At 37.3% G+C, this 21,591-nt stretch overlaps 1 protein-coding gene across 3 annotated transcripts in view; it reads right to left on the bottom strand.

Moving 5' to 3' along the window:
- The window catches only part of AHR (aryl hydrocarbon receptor), a 66,870-nt gene that overhangs the window by 6,872 nt on the left and 38,407 nt on the right, over positions 1 to 21,591 (bottom strand). For all 3 annotated transcript variants that reach the window (XM_065051232.1, XM_065051230.1, XM_065051231.1), the window contains 8 exons: positions 16,850 to 16,965; positions 15,147 to 15,236; positions 12,244 to 12,367; positions 7,066 to 7,196; positions 5,974 to 6,176; positions 4,170 to 4,279; positions 2,536 to 2,677; positions 455 to 1,727 (listed from right to left, as the gene is read on the bottom strand). In XM_065051232.1, coding sequence (XP_064907304.1) covers positions 455 to 1,727; positions 2,536 to 2,677; positions 4,170 to 4,279; positions 5,974 to 6,176; positions 7,066 to 7,196; positions 12,244 to 12,367; positions 15,147 to 15,236; positions 16,850 to 16,882 — 2,106 coding nt within the window. In that variant the 5' untranslated portion in view covers positions 16,883 to 16,965. The remainder of the gene's footprint in view (positions 1 to 454; positions 1,728 to 2,535; positions 2,678 to 4,169; positions 4,280 to 5,973; positions 6,177 to 7,065; positions 7,197 to 12,243; positions 12,368 to 15,146; positions 15,237 to 16,849; positions 16,966 to 21,591) is intronic.

Raw genomic sequence — 21,591 nt, 5'->3', positions numbered from 1 at the left:
AATCATTGACGAATCTGAGCAGTCAGAGGACACTAACATTTTAAAGAGAGGATATTTTTCTGGATCCTTACAACATGTTCCATGAAAATGAGCATGCTAGACAATACTACTGAAATCACTCTACACCTCTAAAAAAGGTATATAAGCAAATTCCAAGCTCCTGACCGATATCCTTTTCCTTTGCTCTTACTGGGAAAACTACTGGTAGGTACAGCAGACTAGTTTCAGTCACTGTCACTCATTCTTGCTTTATTACTACCAAAGAGAGCTATGAGGGAGTGGATCCGTTTACATAAAAACTCAACCAAATGCAACTCTCTTTACTCTAATGAACAAAGAAAACAAGGACATTCATACACTGCTAACCCATCAGTTCCAAACTCAGTGCGTAGCCGTCCAAAACAATAAAAACATGGTTTAAAATGCAACAATACAACAATGCTGTTTACCTTACCTTGTTCAACAAGGTTTGTTGACTTGCTATCATAGGATCATACTGCATTTGATCCACGCAGCTGGGCTGTGCTTCTTGCATGCACTGATACATAGAAACAGCGCCCGCATAGCATGTTTGAGGAGTTAACATAACCGACTCGGAGTTCATCTCACAGTCATGATTTTCAGGGACTTGGTGCAAACAACTGAAAAAATCCTCCAAGTTGGAAGGAGCAGAGTAGGTTGATCTGTCAAAACTTGCTACAGGGAAATCCATTTGAGCAAAATTAGAAAGCTGGGACACCGTTGCTGTGGGTTGCTTGTAAGGAAGAAACTCTTGCCTACATGCATAAGGGGAAGTGTTTACTTCTGATTTGTAGGAGAACTCTGAGGTAGTGCCATGCACGCCAGGGAATACGTATTGCTGGGGCTGCTGCTGCGAGCAGCTAAGAGGCATGCTGGTGCCAGAGCTCCAGTTTGTGAACATCCCATTGACTTGCATGTGTTTCATCTTTTGACAGAGCTGCTGCTGCTGTTGCTGCTGCTGTTGCTGTTCCACCAGGTGTTTCTGGTGCTGATGAAGTTGATGTGGATCCAACTCTTGCTGTACCAAGCAACCTTCATTCTGGACCAGGGGCTGCTGCTGGTTACAGCCTGAGTATAAGAAGTCAGATTTATTTAAGGAATCCTGAACATAAGTCAGGATTTCATCAGTTATATCAATGTCCCCAATATCATCCATACCAGACAATTCAGCTTTAAAAAACTCCTCATCCTGTTGAATACACTTTAGATCTTCAAAGTCAATGCCCAGATTTTTCATGATGCTGTACAAATCACTGGTTTTGTTATCCTGAAAGAGTGCTGCACTGTCTTCAGGAAGCGGAATAGTACTGTCCTGAGAACACTGCACCAGCTCCTGCTTGAGAACGTTGTGATTTCCAGCAGGCAGGAGATTACCTGTCCAGCTGCTGCTACCACCACCACCCAGTTCATCCCTGCTGTCTGCAAAGAAATTCCGCTCAAAGGAAAGTTTCTGTGATGCTGGTGGGCAGAGGTATACAGACTCGTCTTGCCTTAACATGGCACCTAGGAGGGAGTTTGGATCCACAGAGTCATTGTGTAGCGTTGCTTTGGTTCCTTTTCCCATCGTGCTTTTATTCTTCATCTGAGAGGGATCCATAAGGCTCGACACAGGGAAAGACACCTCATACAACACAGCCTCGCCAGTGGCAAACATGAAAGGCAACTTCATGTTACGCTTCCGTAGATGTTCTGCCCCTTCTTCATCTCTGAAAATAAACCAGATACATAGCATAATACTAAAGGATGAAACAGTTTCTGCAATATTTTGTTTCCCTGGACTTAATATGAAAAAAACCCCAACTATTCCATTTGTAGGCATTTTTCAAATTCCTAGCTATTCCAGCTCAACTTGGCTGAGTCAAACCAAGAGGCAGATTATGAAGTAAGGAGCTTATGACCGTAATACCACCTTACATATTATATTTGTAATTAAATCTAGATAGCATACACCATTTTCTGTGCATTAAGAGCTAAAATGAAAATAAGTGGGCTTTATTCCATGCATTATGTTTTTCTTGCCACAGCAAATAAATGAATACTTCAATAATGAAGTACCTCTTTTTCTCCATTTTACAGACTCTTTAGCAGAAATTACTTAATCTGTATAATAATGCTGAATTCCATATTATGTAGCATTTGGTTCAGCACAATAAAGGACTTAATTTCTTTATGTTATCTGTTGTTTCTTCTGCACAACTGCAGTTGGATTTCTTATTTTTTGCTAACATGAATAATGAATTAAAAAGAGGTTGGGTGGAATAACTTGGTGCTTATACCACTGCTCTTTATTTTATAGGAAATCAAAATGTCGACAGTTTTACACATAAAGGACTATGCCACGCAAGTACTGAAATATCAAAATTCTTTTCAATGTTTGTTAGCAAATTGAAAGAGGTTTTCTTTTAGGAGTTCAGGATTTAAAGGGGGCTTATTTAAAGAATTCCTTTCTGACTATAGACAAGGTCAAAGGTTTTTGGTTTTTGAAGTATACTGCTTTATGCAACGATGACTTACGTAAGAGGTCTTTGCGTGGCAATGATGTAATCTGGTCTTCCATTTTTGTAGACAAGACGTGCATTTGCCTGTAACCAGGCCCATCGATTTTCTTTGGTTAGAAGCCTAAATACAGTCATTCCACTCTCACCTGTCTTCATCACTAGAGTAAAAGAGTAAGCATACCATTTACTGTCCAGTGAGTAAAAATAGGAAAAATCTTGCATGTCATGAAAATAATCCCATTTGTAAAGCAATTTTATAAATCTCACATCCTCAGCCACTCATTTCTGTGTGGCACTAATGTATTCCTAGTGAAACAGGATGATCAATCAGTTTAAGATGTCTGCTTTAATTTACTGGCAAAATAAAAGCCAAAGCTCCAAGCAATTGTAAGATATCCACTACAGATTTGCAACATTCTATATGGATCTTCAACCATTATTTCTGCAACAATGGAAATTAATAAATACTAGAACATGTAAATGACAAAAGCCTAAGTCTCTTTTACATCTGAAAAGCGACTGTTACTTAAAAAATTAGAAAGCACATTAGCTCTGAATCCAATTCTTTCACAGTTTGACTGGCTAATGCAGAAGTACTTCAAAATCAACTAGTTTTCACCCCCACTATCACTTCACTAGCAATGCTTGTTAAACAAAATGCATTTTCATTGTACATTACTGAAAACACTGCATTACTAGACAGATAGATTAAATTAAAAAAAAATATATATATATTTGGAAAGCTTAAGAAACCTAACAAAAAAAATCTTTTGCTAAAAGACTTGGTTTTTTATCTTGACATCAGAAATGGGACAAAACCAGTTTTAAGACTAAGTTCCAAACCAAATTTCACCCATTCTATTCTAGAAGTATTTTCTTTTATTCCTTACCAAACAAACAAAACCACTGATAGGCAACAGTGATTGAGCTATACCTGAAACAGAATATTTCTTTAATATAGGTTGAGAACTAACCTACCACGGTGGGGTTATTTGACTGTACATAAGGGGACAAAGGAAAAAACAGTTTTTCAAAAGCAGTCAGCAGAAAATAAGTGCCAGAATATCATGAAGGTGTTCTTCTAACTTCCAAACACTACAGCTAACAAAAAAATTAAAATCGTCCATTAAGTAGTTACATATCAGATAGCTGATACTTATTTCCATAGCTTTAAGTGTTATGCTTCTCTCCTTAAGTTGTTACTTAAACCAAATCAAGCTGCCAAGAATTAAAACCAGAAACATGTAGGATACTAACACACTAAATCAGAGCTTAATTTCTGTTAAATATCTTACACTGATATCAAAAGAAATTGCTTTATTTAATTTCCTGTCTTTGAAATAGTCCGTTTACCCAAAGGAAGTTGTTTAAATAGCAGAAGTTGGGTTGAGTAGAGAAAGAAATGAGAAGAGTAAGATTTGACAGAAATAGGAATATATAACCTAAAAAGGTCTAGACAGGAATATTAAATTTTCTTCATCCAGCATAAGTTCCTCTACGGATGGAAAGATCCCATGAAATGGTGTTCTTTTTGTTAATGGCCACCTTTTTTATTTAAAAATAAAAAATGAGTACTTCACAGTATTTTTTTTCAGTATTCTTATAATCCATGCTTTGATTTTACAGCCTTTCTCAGGGAAAAAAGCTTACTTCGGACATGATTTTCAGCACAATAAAGCATATCAGCTGCATGAATGAACTGGTATCCTGTTCCTCTCATACACAGCTCTGCTTCAGTGTATCCCAGGACAATCTTTCCTCTGGAAGGTAAAAACAAAGAATTGCAACACTGCTGATGAATCAACTCACAGAACAAATGCCAAGCAAGTTAATTATGGCTAGAACATTTCAGACGTCAATGCTAACTATATTTTGTTGCAATATCAATTGTATGCGATAGCCTGACACACAGTTAATAAATCAAAGTTTTTACTAGTCCCCCAAGTTGCCTTCAGTGACTAGGAACAGGTTCACAAAATTATTAGATGTTTAAAACAAGAGTATGTCTACAGTTCAGCTGGACTCTGAATTCCATACTTTTGAACATATCCACTTATAGCAGGCAGCTCCCGTCTGTTGCAATGAAAGACGCTGTTTCCTTAGCCCTGTTTCACCGCATTTATCTATAGAAGCTCACAAGTAAAATTCAGCAGGGGCTTAACTTTAGTTATCTAGAACTTCTTCCCCAAAATAGTATTTTTAGTAGCTTAAACTTGAAAGCAGGGCATATCTCAGAACTACATCACTTTTGCTGTTGAGTCATTTGGGACGCCTGTGTTTACATTTAAGCTTTCTTAGAAACACCTCAGAGGAGTACAGGCAATAGAGTCAATTTCGACCGTGGAAGCTAACATTAGAGCACTTTACTAGAGGTCAGGTAGATTAAGAACTTAACGCATTTGTGTAAGCACTATGAGATACATGACAGAATGAAGCAGTCAAAAAAGAGACTGAAAAAAGATTTGGACCAAAGAAATGGAGATCCAAAGATGAGGGGTGGAGGGAGGAGGAAAAAGTAGAGATGGGGAACAATATACGCAAAAGTGTAAAATGTGACAAAACCTGAAGTCTTCAAGTGAAGCACAATGAAAAAAAAAATCACAGTGAGGAAAAAAAGCCTGCATTAATATTCTGTTAACTTTTACGTCCATCAGTTCATAGCAAAATATTTCGATTTATCAGTAGGTAGAGAACTAAGTAATTTGACTCTACATTATTCTCTAAGCAGACATGGAAATCCATGAAAGATTCTACTGAAAATTAGTCTGAAAGCTTTAAGCACTATCAGTCAAAAATAGGATGGAGTAGAGAAGGAAACAAGTAAGCCCAAAGCTTTTAATTTAATAAAGAAGCATTTTTATGGGCTTCTTGCCATGTTGATGCATAGTTATGTCAATATAGGAAAGCAATAGTGTTTCAAGTTTATACAGGAAAAATAATAGTTTGGAAATGGGTAAAAGTTCTACTATAAAAAAGGACCTCATTTGTTTATTTTGAAGTAAATAACATTTTGCTTATACTTTATATATACTTGAACTGAAGGAGAAAATAATCATGTAGAACAAAATGAAAAACTTGTTCTATCAGTTCAGAAACCAAACTCCAAGCAGATTTAAACACTAAACTTTTCTTCTTCCCTAATTCATTAGTATTCTGTCTTCTGGAACTTCTGTTTTGTGTGATTCTGGCGGTTTTTGTTTGGTTGGTTTTGTTTTTAATGATTGAGAGTCAGAAAGCAATATGCTCTGTCAAGGAAGTATTAATAATAAATACATTGATAATTATGACAATTCCATTTCTCTTTCCTTACTAGCAGGGCTGAAGAGAAAAATCGTAACAATTTCTACACGATCACCAGTATTGATTGAAACAGTAACCAGCTTTATTTTTCGAAGTCATACTTGAAACCTATCTCAACAGTAAATGAGCATTACGTGAAAGAATTTACACATACTTTGCATCACAGCCAGTTGGTGTGAAATCCAGTTTGTGTTTAGTTCTGAAGATGAAGTTTTTGGTTCGTATCTCAAGGATAGATGGTGGCTGCAAGGGAGTTGCTACGGCAAACAGAGCGAGCTGAGGAGACAAAGTAGTACCATCCTTCCCTTTCTTGTTTTGTCCATGGAGAAACTTTAATCGTCCTTGAAAATTCATAGCCTTAGGAAGAAGAAAAAAGTAACCGGTTTATGTTGGAAGTATTTAAGAGTCAGATACTTCTGTGAGGATGTAAAACATTTTTTAAACTTTAAGACCCATCAGACTCAAGTTTTGTACCATGGCATACACAGAAGTTAGCTAATAAGTACAGAATACTGTTGTTGTACCCCCGAGCACGACACTTAGAGTTCTACTAATAAACTCATGAGAAAAAGAACTGGAAAGTTGTTTTGTCAAAAAAACCCCAAACATATAATAGCAAATGCCAACTGGATCTTCTAGTATTCCAATGAACATGGTATTCTACATACAAGTAAGATAACATTCTTTCTCTTGCATTTCTGTCATTCATTTGTATAAAATATGTAAGTGTGCACAACTGCGAAATCTCCTATAAACAATTCTATTTGCAAGAAGTCACCTAGAGAGCGATACACTCACATTATTTCTTTTAAAATTACAGTGTTGACAAAAAAAATGTTTATTAAAAAGAACAAGACACAGACTTTCCTAAGTAAGGGAAAACCATAGTTCTGTTAGTTGTTATAACTTAGTGCATTTCAAGATATCCAACAGAAAATAATATTCGTATAGCTTTTTTATCTACAGATCACACAGTACTTTGCAAAAGCAGATACTTATTCATATTTCAGAGAGGAAACTGAGCCAGGCAAAATGAGGGAACTTGCACCTGGATGTAACACCATGTTGAAGGGGAACTCAGCAATACAATCTTTACTTGTCATTTAGCATCACTAACTGAAACGTGCTGGTTCAAGCAGCTCAAGTATCTACAGACACTTGACAAATAAAGTGAATTGCTGTATGTATAACACAGATTTCCAGCTTGCAAGCATGTGTGGAAGTTTTCACATAACTCCATACTCACCAGGAACCCAGAGGAATTATCCAGGAGGCATCGCAACCTGCAGATGAAATTCCTTTCCATAAAGGAAGAATTCTCTGGAGGAAGTTGCTCTGGGTTATAATAGGTATCTGGCTGTGAAAAGCCATTATCTCCTACAGGAAAAGATTATTTATAAGGATTATTTTTAGAAGAACACCTATTTAAAGGCTATCTATAACAAATCACCTTCCGTCTCACAAACAAAGCATTAGGTCATGACCTGAGCTAGATCCATGTAAAGTGGAAACATCCTCAGAACCTATACCGATTACAATGTGAGGTTAAGTATCAGTTCTTCTCACAGAATTTTGTCTTACAGGCTCTGGCACTTGAAAACTACATGCTTTTTTATTTTTCTAAATTCATTAATTATGTTTGTCACCAACCTAAATTTTGAATCAGTTGCAGAGACCAGAGCTCTCAGCAGAGAGCACATCCACATTTCAGCAATGGCAGGATCTGCAAAAGTGAAGTAGGCACCCAGGCACAGTAACTATAGGAGCTGAATATACAGAAGATCAGTTGATGGTCTCAAACTGTGAAATTTTTACTTTCTGGACAGCCAGGTGAAAGGTGTTGGTAGCAATAAATAAAATTAAGCATCTTTAGAGAACCACCACAACGTGAGCACTTTCTCTAACAGATACAAAAAAGTGCTACTCAATAGCAAAAACATCCCTGTGCTGATCAAGAATACACTATAGTTACCTCTTCAAAGGAACACAAAGCACTTATTTAAAATTTTAAAAAGACTCAAAGACATGGCTGACAACTAAGAGAACAACATGATACTCTTCTGCCACTTCAGGACAAGCATTTGCTGCTAAGTGGCATTTAGAAAATACACTTAATAGACTTAAACATTTGGAATATAAAGTAAAAACAGAAGACAAATCAATAAACTTCTGATAGAATACATATGTTCTGCATGAGGCTACATATACAGACATACCAGAGCATGTCTACTCACAACAAACTTAGCAAAGTGATCTTGTTTGTAATACATATAAAAACCCACAAACTGGTCATTCCCTAGGAATTCATACATGCAAAAAATTAAGAAAAACAGTTAAAAATGCTATTTTGGAGTGCTAAATACTCTGTAATTTAAAAAACAGTCCATATACTCCAAGAGAACCGATTGCCATGTATGGACAAAAGAAGAATACAGTTTTTAAGAAAGAAACCATATTGACCTTCCAGGCTTGGAGATGAAGTCAGGGAGAGCATGTCACTTAATCACATACCACATTATATTCTCTGGAACACAATTCTGTCTCTTGGACAGCTGGAAAAACTTACAGATAGGCTAGGTGGTTTGTACAATGGCGAATCAAACCCAAAGGAAAACAAATCATGACCAAAAACCAGCTCTGTTAATTCAAGGGACTGAACTGGAATCAAATAAGATTGCTGATGGCTCACTAAGAGACCTTGCAACCTAAGGCCATACAAATGCAACAAGAATGCTGAATTATCCAGCTTTTCAGTTTTTTGTTAAAAGAACTACTACGCAAGGTTAAATTTTGCTGAACAAACTTCAAGGTATAGAGAAAAAGGGCCCTAGCTGATAGTATGTAATAAAAGGGATAATCTGAAATTACAGCCCTCTGCAGAACCGTGTATTGGCCAAACTCATCATTACAAGCTGATCTCACAGGTACAGAAACTCAGACGCTTGTAGTCCAAGATAGCTACCACCTAACACTGATATTAGAAAATAGCAAATTCCCACACTTGCCATGTGGATGGTTCTCAGACAAAAGCAAATTTACTCCCTTACTTCCTACTGCTGCAGATTATTGGTTTTTAATTGCATAGTTGCTGATGAGAATTTTCAGCACTTTTGAGGCAGTGCTTCTCCAAGAGGTGCTGAAACAGATTAGACGTTCTCTGAAGAAGCAATGACTATGAAGAAAGAGCATCAAAGAAACATCTTACAAATCCCAACCCATCTTTCAAAAATGCCAACTCTGACATCCTTGAGAATCCCTGCAGACAAATTACTCGATGGCTCCTCAAAATGGTTAATACACTGCATATATCAATATTCAGGTTTCACAAGCATGAGCACCAAGGAAGCCACTAAAACACTGGGTTTTTTTTTCTCTCCAAGCAATCACAATATTTATGTGCCTCTTCTATTGCCGAATCTTCAGTCCTGCAAGACCAACTACTACTGGGAAAGGTGCCAGCTAGTGAGGCTGAAAGAAACTTGGTATCAACAGTCGGCTACTGTTAGAAGAGCTGACTGGAAGAGCTGTTGGCCAGGCAGGAGTGTACTGAGAGCGCTGAGTAGTTTAGGGTGTCTCAAAGGCCAATTCTTCCATGGAAATAAATGAGATTTTGGGCAACCTTCTTGGATGGGATTTAGGGAAAGACTTTAATCATCAGTAGCAGGCTCCATGAAGGGCTCTGATTAAGTCCTCCAATTCAGATACATACTCTGGCTGAGGAGTGTCTACGGAGTGTAGCTCTAGTATCCACTGAGCCAGGGGTGTCAAACTCATTTTCATCAGGAGGCCACATCAGCCTCGTGGTTGCCTTCAAAGGGCCGAATGTAATTTTAGGCCTGTCTAAAAGTAGTAGTTACATTTATACAGGCCTAAAATTACATTCGGCCCTTTGAAAGCAACCACGAGGCTTATGTGGCCCCCAGTGAAAATGAGTCTGAGACCCCTGCACTAAGCAGTGCAAGACTTTCTGCTGGTATCCTTGTCACTGGCAGGTACATCCTTCAACATTTCTGTGACAGGAGCAGCTCAGTGTTATTCCTTTGGTAAATACAGAGCTGTAATCTGAATGCAGGTATCTTACCTGGGCTCTCTCAAGTGTCTGACAACTTCCCTAGTAAAAAGAGCAGTTCTCAAGAGTGAACAAGGTTGTGGTAGAAGAAGCAACAGAGTCTGTAGCTCATGAGAGGGGCAGAACAGAACTCAAAACAAGAGGGAATAGGCTTCAAGCCCAAGCCTTCTACATTTGGGAAAAGAATACTGTTGTGCTTTCCCAGGCAGACAGGTTTTAGCACCATGATCTTGGAGAAGTGACTCACTGTGAGAAGGCAGAGTCTTACAGAGCATCTGCAATCCCTGGAGCAAAATCACCAGTTAACACCACAGGGGGTATAACCCAAATCCCTGATGAAGTTCACACTGCAGCTCATCGACATCACGCAGTAATGTGCAGAACATGCTGTGCATTAAGTGCATTTTTTCCTCTTTAAGCTCAAGACCATATATGGCTGCATAACAAGCAAACTTTAAAAGACAACCCAAAGTTGAGGGTGCAAAACAGACTGAAAAAATCAGAATTTTGCAGACTTCTCTGGGAACATGACAGGGTTGGGAGGAGTGTTGGGGATGCACAGTAAACAGCTGAGGAGACCACTGGTCCAGAGGCATACAAGAGTATTGAGTTAGAAACAACTAGTCCAGGCAGAGGCAGAATTAGTTCCCAGATCAGGTTGCAATCTGTGCTTAAGCCTGAGAACAATTATAATATATCTATAAATATCTACATAACGTAGCCAAATGTATTAAAAATGAAATGGATTAAATTAGCAAAAATGTGGAGAATCCTTATGATCATATCGTTATCCTTTGTTATAAAGCTGAATTCAGTTTAAAAAGCCTCAACATCCAAACATTTTATACTACTTGAGGCCCCAAAATAATTAGCAGTTTCTAGTAAGCTAGGAACACAAGGTACAAAAAACCCCAAGCACTTCCATTATTCAGTCAAACCTGATGGCAAGTCAACCTGGCATCCTACTTTTCAAACACAACCTTTTGTAAATTCAGGTGCACTTGCTTAAGCGCTATGGAATGCCACCACTAAGCCACCACATAACCCACTTTCTGGGTGACAGCAGCTGTTTGCTATATCAAATTGTAATATTAACTAGTTCTGTAGCATGTTTTCAACTGGATTGTGTGGATCAGAGGTGTCAAACTAATTTTCACTGGGTGCTACACCAGCCTCACAGTTGCCTTCAAAGGGCTGAATGTAATTTTAGGACTGTATAAATGTCAGAGTAGTTACAATTTGAGTTTTAAACCAAATTGCTTTAGGAATGATAATTAAAAATAATATGGACTTTTTCTGGATTAAAAAAATATCTAGAATCAAGTAACTTAGAGTAACATAGAGCTTCACCTACATATTTAAATTACTGTTGTGCAAAACGGAGCACTACAGTTGTCTCAACAGGTTTGTCATTATTATCAGGCAAGTATTCACTTCCCATATTACACATAACTATCTGTACCATCACATCTCTCTTCCAATAAGTAAGCAGTGTGTTTCTCAATACAGCAGGTCACTTCAATATCAGTCAATAACATGTGACAATCTGATGCTCTAACAAGCACACCATTTGGTCTTAAAGGGTCATCTATTTAATCTTTTATTCCTCTTCTATTCCCAAGAGAAGTACTGGTCTATGTGGAAGCCTTAATACAACAGTAACAGATGTGGAAGACATAATGATGCCCAACAGCCATAACATTTTCTACAACCAGGAATGCAATATTCCATATATTAACACTGTAACTAACACATTCTTAATCATGGAGTGGATCTACCAGCCTGAAGAGCTTAAAGAAGCTGCCATACCCAATTATCTGCTGGCCTTCCTAAGCTAATAAATTTGGTGTCATGATCTGTAACCAGGAGCAGCAGATGTAAAAGCGATCATTACTTCAGCAGAGAAATCACCTTCTCACTCAAACACTGATTAAAGACAAGCTGTATAACTGAGGGCAAACACAGAAAAACAAAACTTCCTTGTTTCTTATGTCCCCAAAAGCAACTGCCCACTTCTCACTGCCATGTTCACAAAACAAACATGCAGGATTACCTGCTTTGCTACTTGCCACAGGACTAGTTATCAGACATGCAAGACTACAAATTAAAATCTCACAAATTAAAGCAAAATTAGTATTTTAATAGTGCTGTGATATGAATATCAGTGCTTATTTAAAGTGAAAAAAAAGTAATTCCCACTGTTAGCCAAACATATCCATACATTCAAAGTAGTTTAAGAAATATTATTCCTTCCTTTTTGTCATGCAAAATAATCTAACCTTTTTTACATACACAGATTAAAAAAAACCCTTAACTAATCAGACGGGCAAACACATAAATTGGCTGCATTCTTACCCTGTATGCTTGGTCCAGAATCTGCAGACTGGGCAGGATTTAATGCCCAGTGTAGCTGTCGTTGGAACTCAGGTCTGTCTTCTGTGTGAATCAATTCAAACACACTCTGGTGTATAATATCAGACTACATACAAAAAGGAAAAAAGCAGGAAAGAAAGAGAATAAGAAACTTATATGATAAAGTAAGTTATCTGGCTGACAACACTGCTACGGACATAGCAAAATCCATTTTGCTCGAGGATAAAAACATACATTTGCATGCATGTGGGAAAACTTCATTAAACAATTTTTAGTAACACAGAGCAGAACTCAGAAACACCCATGACTGCAAACATGAGAAAAAAATAATTAAAAAAATTACCTTAGAAAAATAAATAACATTATGTCAAGTATTTCTTTACCTGTTTTTATATAAGCCAACTTTAAACTGTTATGCTTAGGCTTTGTTTAAATAATTTAATTTTACATACTGGTAAATCAAGTACTAGCCAGCTGGTGCTTGGGCCTGACCCATTCTAGGTCTAGAGGTGAGCCTGGCTACTGTTGTAAAAGGGAACAAAAAAATGTTTCTACAAATATATCAGTGACAAACGGAGGGCTAAGGAGAATCTCCACCCTCTGGTGGATGTTGTGACAAAGGATGAGAAGTTGTAGCGAATGAAGAGAAATTCAGTTGGCGGCTGGTCATGAACGGTTTTCCCCAGGGCCCAGTTCTGTTCAATCTCTTTATCAATGATCTAGACGAGGGGATCAAGTGCACCCTCAGTAGGTTTGCAGACAACATCAAGTCTAGTGGGAGTGTTGATCTGCTGGAGGGAAGGACAGCTCTACAGAAGGATCTGGACTGGTTGAAGCCAATTGTAGGAGGTTCAACAAGGCCAAGTGACAGGTCCTGCACTTGGGTCAAAACAACCCCAGGCAGCGCTACAGGCTTGGGCAAGAGTGACTGGAAAGCTGCCTGTCGGAAAAGGACCTGGGAGTGTTTGTCAACAGCTGACTAGACATGAGCCAGCAGTGTCCCCAGGTAGCAAACAGCATCCTAGTGTGCATCAATGATAGTATGGCCAGCAGGACCAGGGAAGCGATTGTGCCCCCTGGGGCTGGTGAGGCCCCACCTTGATTCCTGTGTTCAGTTTTGGGCACCTCACTATAAGAAAGACATTGAGGTACTGGACAGAGTTCAGAGAAGGCCAATGAAGCTGGTGAATGGTCTGGAGCACAAGTCTGATGAGGAGCAGCTGAGGGAACTGGGGCTGTTTAGCCTGGAGAAAAGGAGACTGAGGGGAGACAGCTATCTGAAAGGAGGTTGTAGCATGGACGGTGTTGGTTTCTTCTCCCAAGTAGCAAACGATAGGACAAGGGGAAATGGCCTCAAATTGTGCCAGGGAAGGTTTAGATTTAATATTAGGAAATATTCCTTCACAAAAGGGTTGCGAAGCACTGAAACAGGCTGCCCAGGGAAGTGGTTGAGTCACCATCCCTGGAGATGTTTAAAAGATGTATAAATGAGGCTCTTAGGGACATGGTTTAGTGCTACATTTAAGCTACAGCGGGACTCTATGATCTTGAGGGTCTCTTCCAACCTAAATGATTCTGTGATGATTCTCTCATAACACCACCAATTGCATGGCTAGGAATGTGATCTAAATGGCAAAGCTACAACAGCCAGGATCAGTGGTTGAAAGAAATTAAGGGCAAAAAGCCCACCAAAGATATTCAAGAAAAGCCCCAGTCAATGGAGAGGAGTTAAATTGTGTGGTTTCTGCATGGATTCAAAACTCAGTCATTATAGAAACAGAAAATATTTGAAATAAAATATAGAACTAGAGTAATTTGGAGCTGGCAAGAGCAGAAGCCTAGCTCAGAATTTATTTTGGTGAATTTCATAAAAGAAACAGTATTTTCCAAAATAAATTGTAGAAATGCTAATTTTTGGAACTTTTAAGACTTTAAGTCGCTACCATGCACTTGATTTATTGGTATTACTATATAAATTTTATGCTAAATTTGTTTTACAATCTTTTTTCTTCCCAACACTGAAAGAATCTGTGACCCCAGAAATAATTATGTTTTGTTTGGAACATTTTATTTTGTGCAAACATTCCCCGATCTCTTATCAGTTAGCTAAAATTGCAGACCAAACAGAGTTTCTCCCTGGTTTTAGACAGCAACTGAATCTACCATAATCCAGTACACAAATATACAAACTGATAACAATAACTCAGCTTCTATCATCTTAACATTAACTAATCCCAGGAGTTCTCTAAGGAAGGGCAACATGTGCTCACTGGGCCTTGGTCTTTACTACTTTGTTACCTGGCTTGCAAGCCGAAGGAAGTTAGCCATATATGATCTGCACCATAAATTGTAAATAGCAAATGCTGGTGTTGAAATAAATAAGTAAATAATGTAAATACAAGCATGTTGAAATAAATAAGTAAATAAAGTAAATACAAGCAAGAGAACACTAAAATTCTAAAAATATTAAGATCACCCAGTTGATACTTAAAACCTCAAGGCATATGGAGTTAGTTTTATTTGAAAGGTTTCTATTAAAAGAATTACCTTCCCCTTGAATTATGTCTCACTCAGCATCCTAAACTGGGTAACACCACAGTATGAATTTCAAACAGTTGTTCCAGTAAAGACTAATTAAGTGTGAAAATTTCCTATCTTGCCTAACATAACTTTGGAAATTATATTCCTGTTGTGCTTGGCCTGAGGACCCATTTCATCCATATAAGCTGACAGAAAAAGCAGTATGGTTTCAAAATAATCCAACCCAAAGTACCCAACTGAGATTTCTATTTCACAAACTATCAGATCCTAAATACACAAACGGATGCCCTCCAAAATTAAGTAAAACCACTGAAAAAAAATAGAAGAAAAAAATATATACTTACTTGTTGGAACCCCAAGTAGTCTTGGATAGTGGAAGAGACATAAAAAACCAGAGCATCGGCCGTAACAACTAACACAAAACCATTTAATGCCTGGGGAGAAAATACACCAATCTATCAGCTTCGGAGACAAAATTCCAGAAAATTATTGTGGCTGTAAGTCTACCTATACCCTATTCTCCCAATAAAATGTGAAGTATGCAAAAACATATCATTATCTAACAGCACAACAAAGAAAGATTCTTCACTGCCTCTTTCTACAGTATACATGACACAAAAGAAAAAACTGCATGTAATGAAAAAGTTATTTTTGAAAATTCAGGGGAGAAGACAAAGCATACTGATGACTTTTAGTTACTCTTGATGGTAGGAGATGAGGGACAGCAGTACGAACAACTATAGTTTCATCTAGGATCAACCATAGTTCACAATGCTCATGCAGCTCAAGCCTTCAGTCCAGCCATGTGCCTGCAGCGCAAATGGGAGTCATGTCACAAACCCATTCCCAAAATCTGTTCTATTCATAGTGCAGATGGGCCCAAGTGGACAGGAAATCAAGCGATCAAGATCCCCCACATAGTCCAAGAAAATATTTTATAGCTTACTTAAAATAGAAAACCTCTGCAGAAGCAGACTGTTGCAAGTAAACAATGTTTTTGAAGAGATTTCCCCCTTCGTGAAGCAGCAGACTAAGCGGCTCCTTACTCAAAGTCACGCAAAGGGCATTTATCTGAACTCCAAATCAATGCTGTTCACAGCAATTGTTGTGATAGCAGACAGTACATTTGTGACTTGGCAGCTCATCTGAAAGGTGCTGATTTACTTCTATGGATATCAGTCAAGATTTAACAAAAGGATGTCTCGAGGGACTGGATTAAGTATATTGTGCCACTTAATTTCCTCAGCTGCATTCAAAGTCAAATTTGGCCAGCATACTCAAAACATATTTTTTAAAAACTCTTTATTATGCAAAATTATTGTAACACAGAAAATGTAAAGTAAGTGAAGGATATCTTACATCTTACTGTAACAACATACAAATGTATTTTTATTATAAACCAGCATAATTCTTTCACAAACATTAACTCCCATACCCCCACACTATGGTAACCACCATAACTGCTTTTTCGTATTTTGCAGAGAAATGGTTTTACTATTTCTTGGGGTTTTTTTACGCAGTCTAATTAAATCAGATTAAATATCTGATTAAATGGCTGGTCTTTAAATGGTGTGAACCACTCCTTTTGAATGCATAGACATTTAATCTATTCTCACAAACAGTTGTGAGACCTGTAAAAATTCCTTATATAAGGTTAATTACATGAATACAGCATGAGCTAAAAAAACATGTAATAATCATCTGAAATTAAATAGCTCAGGCTATCCAAGAGTGTAGTTGCACAGAATCCTTGGTTTTGATGAAGTTCAAAGTAATTCCAAGGGAGCAGAATGCCACAATGGCAGGTGCTTGTGTCCTCTGCTGACCTGTTCTGCAGGGCATTTCACCTCAAGTGGTTGATACAAAAAAATCTGCAAGCTGCATCCAATTCTGGCCCACACATTAAAATTGGTTATTCTGCTCTGTTTCATACAAAGCTCCTGTATCTGGAATTCAATCACATTTTACAGTGTCTCCAATTTACAGTTCATCTTGAAACAGGATTGTTACTGCTGAAATCAGATGCCTTCTGTAAGCCAAAACATACCTGCAGTAAGAGTTCTCCTTCCAGCATCTGCATCCCTTCTCCACATTTCGTTGTTCTACAGCTTTCCTGAATGCCATTTCTTTCTGGTCTTGTCGAGTTAGAAGATTTTAATGCAACTAGAGAAAAAAAAAAAAGTGGTTTTTGAAAGGATCACTAGAAATTTATGTGATGCATTATTTTGTGTGAGAAAAAAAAATATATTTTAAAAATGTTTATAAAGTCAATCTAACAAAAGATTTCTGTTTCAGTGTCAGGTTTTTTCCTTACCTTTAGAGATAACCCCGCAAATTTGTCATTCATCTCCTTTCTAAACTATAATACTTCAACAACAGAATCAGTATTATTGAAATCAATCCAAATCTCCTTAGTTTATTGCTTTTTTTTTTCCTTCTCTTTGTCTTTATTATAAGGCTCACTTTTAGTTTGTCACTCTTGTTAATAAAGGACTTTTCTTTCATTCAATTACCTCCTTAACCTGATTCCAACTCTGCTTTAAGGTAGGACAACACTTGTACTTACTGCTATCCCATCTCATTTCAGGTATCAAACTATGGTACTTCAGATATAAGCCTGCTCTAGACCTGAAGTGCCCTTCAGAGAAAGGAAGGAAAGAAAGAGGAACCCTAAATGCATATTACACATTAAAGAAAACAAACGAAAAAAGTATTTCAAACAAAAAAAGCTTTTTTCTGCCATTAACCATTTCAAAAATTAAGCAAACTTGCCAAATTCAGATAAAATACTATAACAATGAATCATCATTATTCAGTTCAAAAATACATCAAATTGAAAGAAAAAAAACACTCAGTGAAAAAGGGATGAAGAATCAGACCAAATTGCTACAAAGTACCTGAAAGACGTACACCCTCCCATCTCTGCACCATGTCTTCCTATAAATAGGATGCTGTCAAGTAAAACTAGATACTCAAAGATTGTTCATAACTCAGAATTCATCTACTTTCCACATAGTTTTAAAAAGAAAAAAAAAAGTCTCCAAATCTGAAATCAGTCCGAGTGCACCTTTAATGTGTAAATAGCTTAAAATTACTTTATTAATTTTACCTTAAACCTTTCCGATAAAGCTAAACAACACCCCTACCCAACCCCAAACTTTCTAAACTGCAAAGCAAGGGAAATTTATAAAAGCAACTGCGCTTCTGTAAAATCCAAACAACAGAAGTTTCTCTCATAAGAATGAGATATCCACCCTAAATTCCCAAGGATTTTTCAACCTGCTGAAAACCTTCATTTCTCAGCTGCTCAGAACTTTAGTCAAGAGTCCTGAAGAACTCCTGTTCACTCACTTTCCAACTATTTTAAATGATATTTTACACTAAGTGTATTAACTGAAAGATAAATCAGGCTTTTCAGGTTTTTTTAACGTTATCACTGCAGCTAACAACTTTAAAGCCAGACAGTTTTCATTAAAATACCCCTCAAAGGCACCGCAGAGGAAAAACATGTTCTAAAAAGACACAAACTGATTAATCAGTCAGGAATTTATCCGAGGGTTTGCTTTGAAATTAAAACCTTAATGTTCTTCTTTCTACCAGATAGTCAGAAAGTCCTGTTGTATTCCACACAGTTGCAATAGCAAAGTAATTTTAAATTCAAGTGAGTGGAAGATGTAGCAATATTTTTTTTTTCCTAAGCATTATTTTAAAAGGATAACCATAACATTCACTAAAACCCCCTGAAGTCCACTATCAGTAGAAGAAAACTTATTATCCTTTTAAATTATATTGTATGATTATTGAGAAAGTCCATAGTCAGCTTTGGAAGCTGCAATGGAAGATACCTAGTCACATTTGTTTTTTGTTTGGTTGGTTTGTTGTTGTTGTTTGTGGGGGTTTTTTTGTTTGGTTTGGTTTTGTTGTTGTTGTTGTTTTGGTTTTTTTTTGTTTGGTTGGTTTTTTTTAATTATTTATTTTCTTTTACAATGTGCAAATAATAAATGAGGGGAAGGAATTACAGGTGGTTGACTAGTGAAAGATGTTCTGCTCTACACATATTAATGAACAGATCTCAAGAGCTCAAGCACAGCACTGATACGGCTATATTCCTCCTAACTTTCAAAGCGTGCATATAGATACGAGTGAAGTTACATGTTTTGCTGAATTAGAACCTACTCTTTTTGCAGAAATCAGAACACGGATGAAATCAAGTTGTTGTAACCTGAGACAGACAGAAAAGTGCAGACAATCTGGGGTAAAAAAAAATGGAAGATAACAGTGGAAATTACTGGGGGTGTACAACTCCGGAGGGGTGTGTGTGGGGAACCACAACACACCACAAACACGAAAAATAGATTTACTTTGTTCTGACAGATAAACTCGAGGCCTTCTACAAGCCAGCCAGCCCCTGGACTTTCTCCCTCACCACCCACAGGCAAGGCAAAGAGGTTACGCTACAGGAGACTTCACATTCTGAGACTCTGGAGATGCATCACTAAGTGACAGCTCTAAAACACCCACACACTTTTAAAGACTAAGTCGGAGAAAGGTTAACTGTTCCATCTGCAGAAATTTTTTTATCATCCCTCTTTTCAGTTAATAAAGTGACATCAAATCTGAAGTGCAGGGTGTTGCTTAGGTAGGTGTGGTCTTCCCTTGACTTCATAAAATCTAAATTCCACGCATTAAATAAAAACTAGATTCTGTTTAGCTGGTACTAGAAAAAAGACAATTTCACAAAAATCAAAAGTCAAATCAGTTAGAAGCACATAAACACAACAGCAAAATGGGTTTCTTCTTAGGTGGAAGTGAAAAAAAATAAAAATTATAATGTGGAAAAACTACAGGAAAGATGACCAAATATTTCTATTTCATACTTCTGAGAATAACAAGTGAAATATTCAAATTTCACAATGAAGGTCTTTTCAGTACAACAGAGCTAAGCAGAAGTATTGGATTGTTTAGATGAACGAGACTCAATAAATTTAGGTCAAGATTTTAAAAACACCTTGTTGAATTCCCTACTGGGGAAAAAACAAAACTGATGAAAAAGAACTTTGAATAGTAAATATTTAAAAGAAGGCAGGACTAAAAAATAAAAATAAGTATTCAAACTAGGTATAAACTTCTATTTAAAAAATTATAAATGCAACTTGTAAAGTTGACAATGCTAATATAATTAAGAGATGGTAATTACCAACCCTGTGTGAATAAACTTCTTTATCAATACTCTTCAAGCAAACATTGATAAAAATCGCTAGTAAGATTTTAGGTTGACACAAACACAATGAAAGTAAGAAACAGAGAACAACACGGGTCCTTGACACTGAGCAACCCCAGCTAGCTGGATGCAAGCTTGCAACGTGCGGTTCAGCACAGTCAAATTGAAAGGTATCAGATCCCAGAGAATGCTGCCTTCCAGTATGGGAGGGCCTTCTTGTAAAGCAGTAATTCTGAAGAGACTTAGTCACAGTGCACAATGCCATGGCTTCAGAAATACCAGCTAGAGATATAGTAACAGATGATGATAAAGAGAACTAAAGCTCATAAGGGTAACTCATCCAAAGGTAATATTACAGTCAACATAAAAAGACAGAACCATTCTGGTTGAAAAGACCTTTACGATCATAGAGTCCAACCATTAACCTAGCATTGCCAAATCCATCTCTAAAACAGGCACCTAAGCACCGCATCTACACATCTTTTAAACAACTCCAGGGATGATGACTCAACACCTTCCTGGGCAGCCTGTTTCAATGCCCAACAACCACTTCGATGAAGAGATTTTTCCTAATATCCAGTCTAAACCTTCCCAGCACAACTTGAGGCCATTTCCTTTTGTCCTATCACTTGCTACTTGGCAGAAGAGACCAACACCCTCCATACAACAGCCTCCTTTTAGGTAGTTGTCAAGAGCAATAAGGTCTCCCCTCAGTCTCCTTTTCTCCAGGCTGAACAGCCCCAGTTCCCTCAGCTGCTCCTCATAAGGCTTGTGCTCCAGGACCCCCACCATCTTCACCTAGTTTAAAATCAGCCATGTATTCTGCTACATCTCATAGTCTGTGTTATGTATGTAGTCAGATCAAATAATCCCAATAGTCCATTGCTTTACAGTTTTTGAATCTCTGAATTAAGTACATGTTTCAACCTATCCCCTCTTAATTTTCAGCCACGAGAAATTGAAACATGAATACAACCGTAAATAGAAAAAAAACTCTATATTTACTCTAAAAGGCATGAAAGATACAATCAAAGCACTTCTCAGAATTTTCCATAATGTTAACACAATAAAAAATAAAGCACAATTGTTTATACCAATAATAATAATAATAATCTGCTACACTATTTTAGCAAGAGGGCTAAATTGTAAGCACATACTTTCTAAGTAGGTTAATGATTGTCACTTAATCCTGTGTTCAGCAACAAGCATCATTTCCATTTCCCAGACTTTCCTGATTTGAAGTAAAAGCTAAATGCCAAAGACAACAAAACTAGATAGTGATCTTTAATAGGCTGTCTAAACACAGAACAACATTGTATTTTCTGGTACATTTGTTTTACAGTTGTGAAATGCTTTAGCACCCAAACCAGGAAATGTAGAAGATAATCAGTTTTACATTACATTTAAAAAGACAAATTAAATAACAATGGTAACATCAGAGTTTACCAGCTCCTTATCTCGACTTCCAGCTGTTACAGTCAGGTGATGAGACATTTGCACAGAGATGCAGTGTACTTTATTAGACTAACAATATATCTGAGAAACAAAACATGTTTGACACAAAACTA

Source organism: Columba livia, chromosome 2 (assembly GCF_036013475.1).
Source record: "Columba livia isolate bColLiv1 breed racing homer chromosome 2, bColLiv1.pat.W.v2, whole genome shotgun sequence".
NCBI lineage: Eukaryota > Metazoa > Chordata > Aves > Columbiformes > Columbidae > Columba > Columba livia.
Note: the sequence above shows the minus strand (reverse complement) of the source record. Positions and strands in the feature narration are given on the sequence as shown.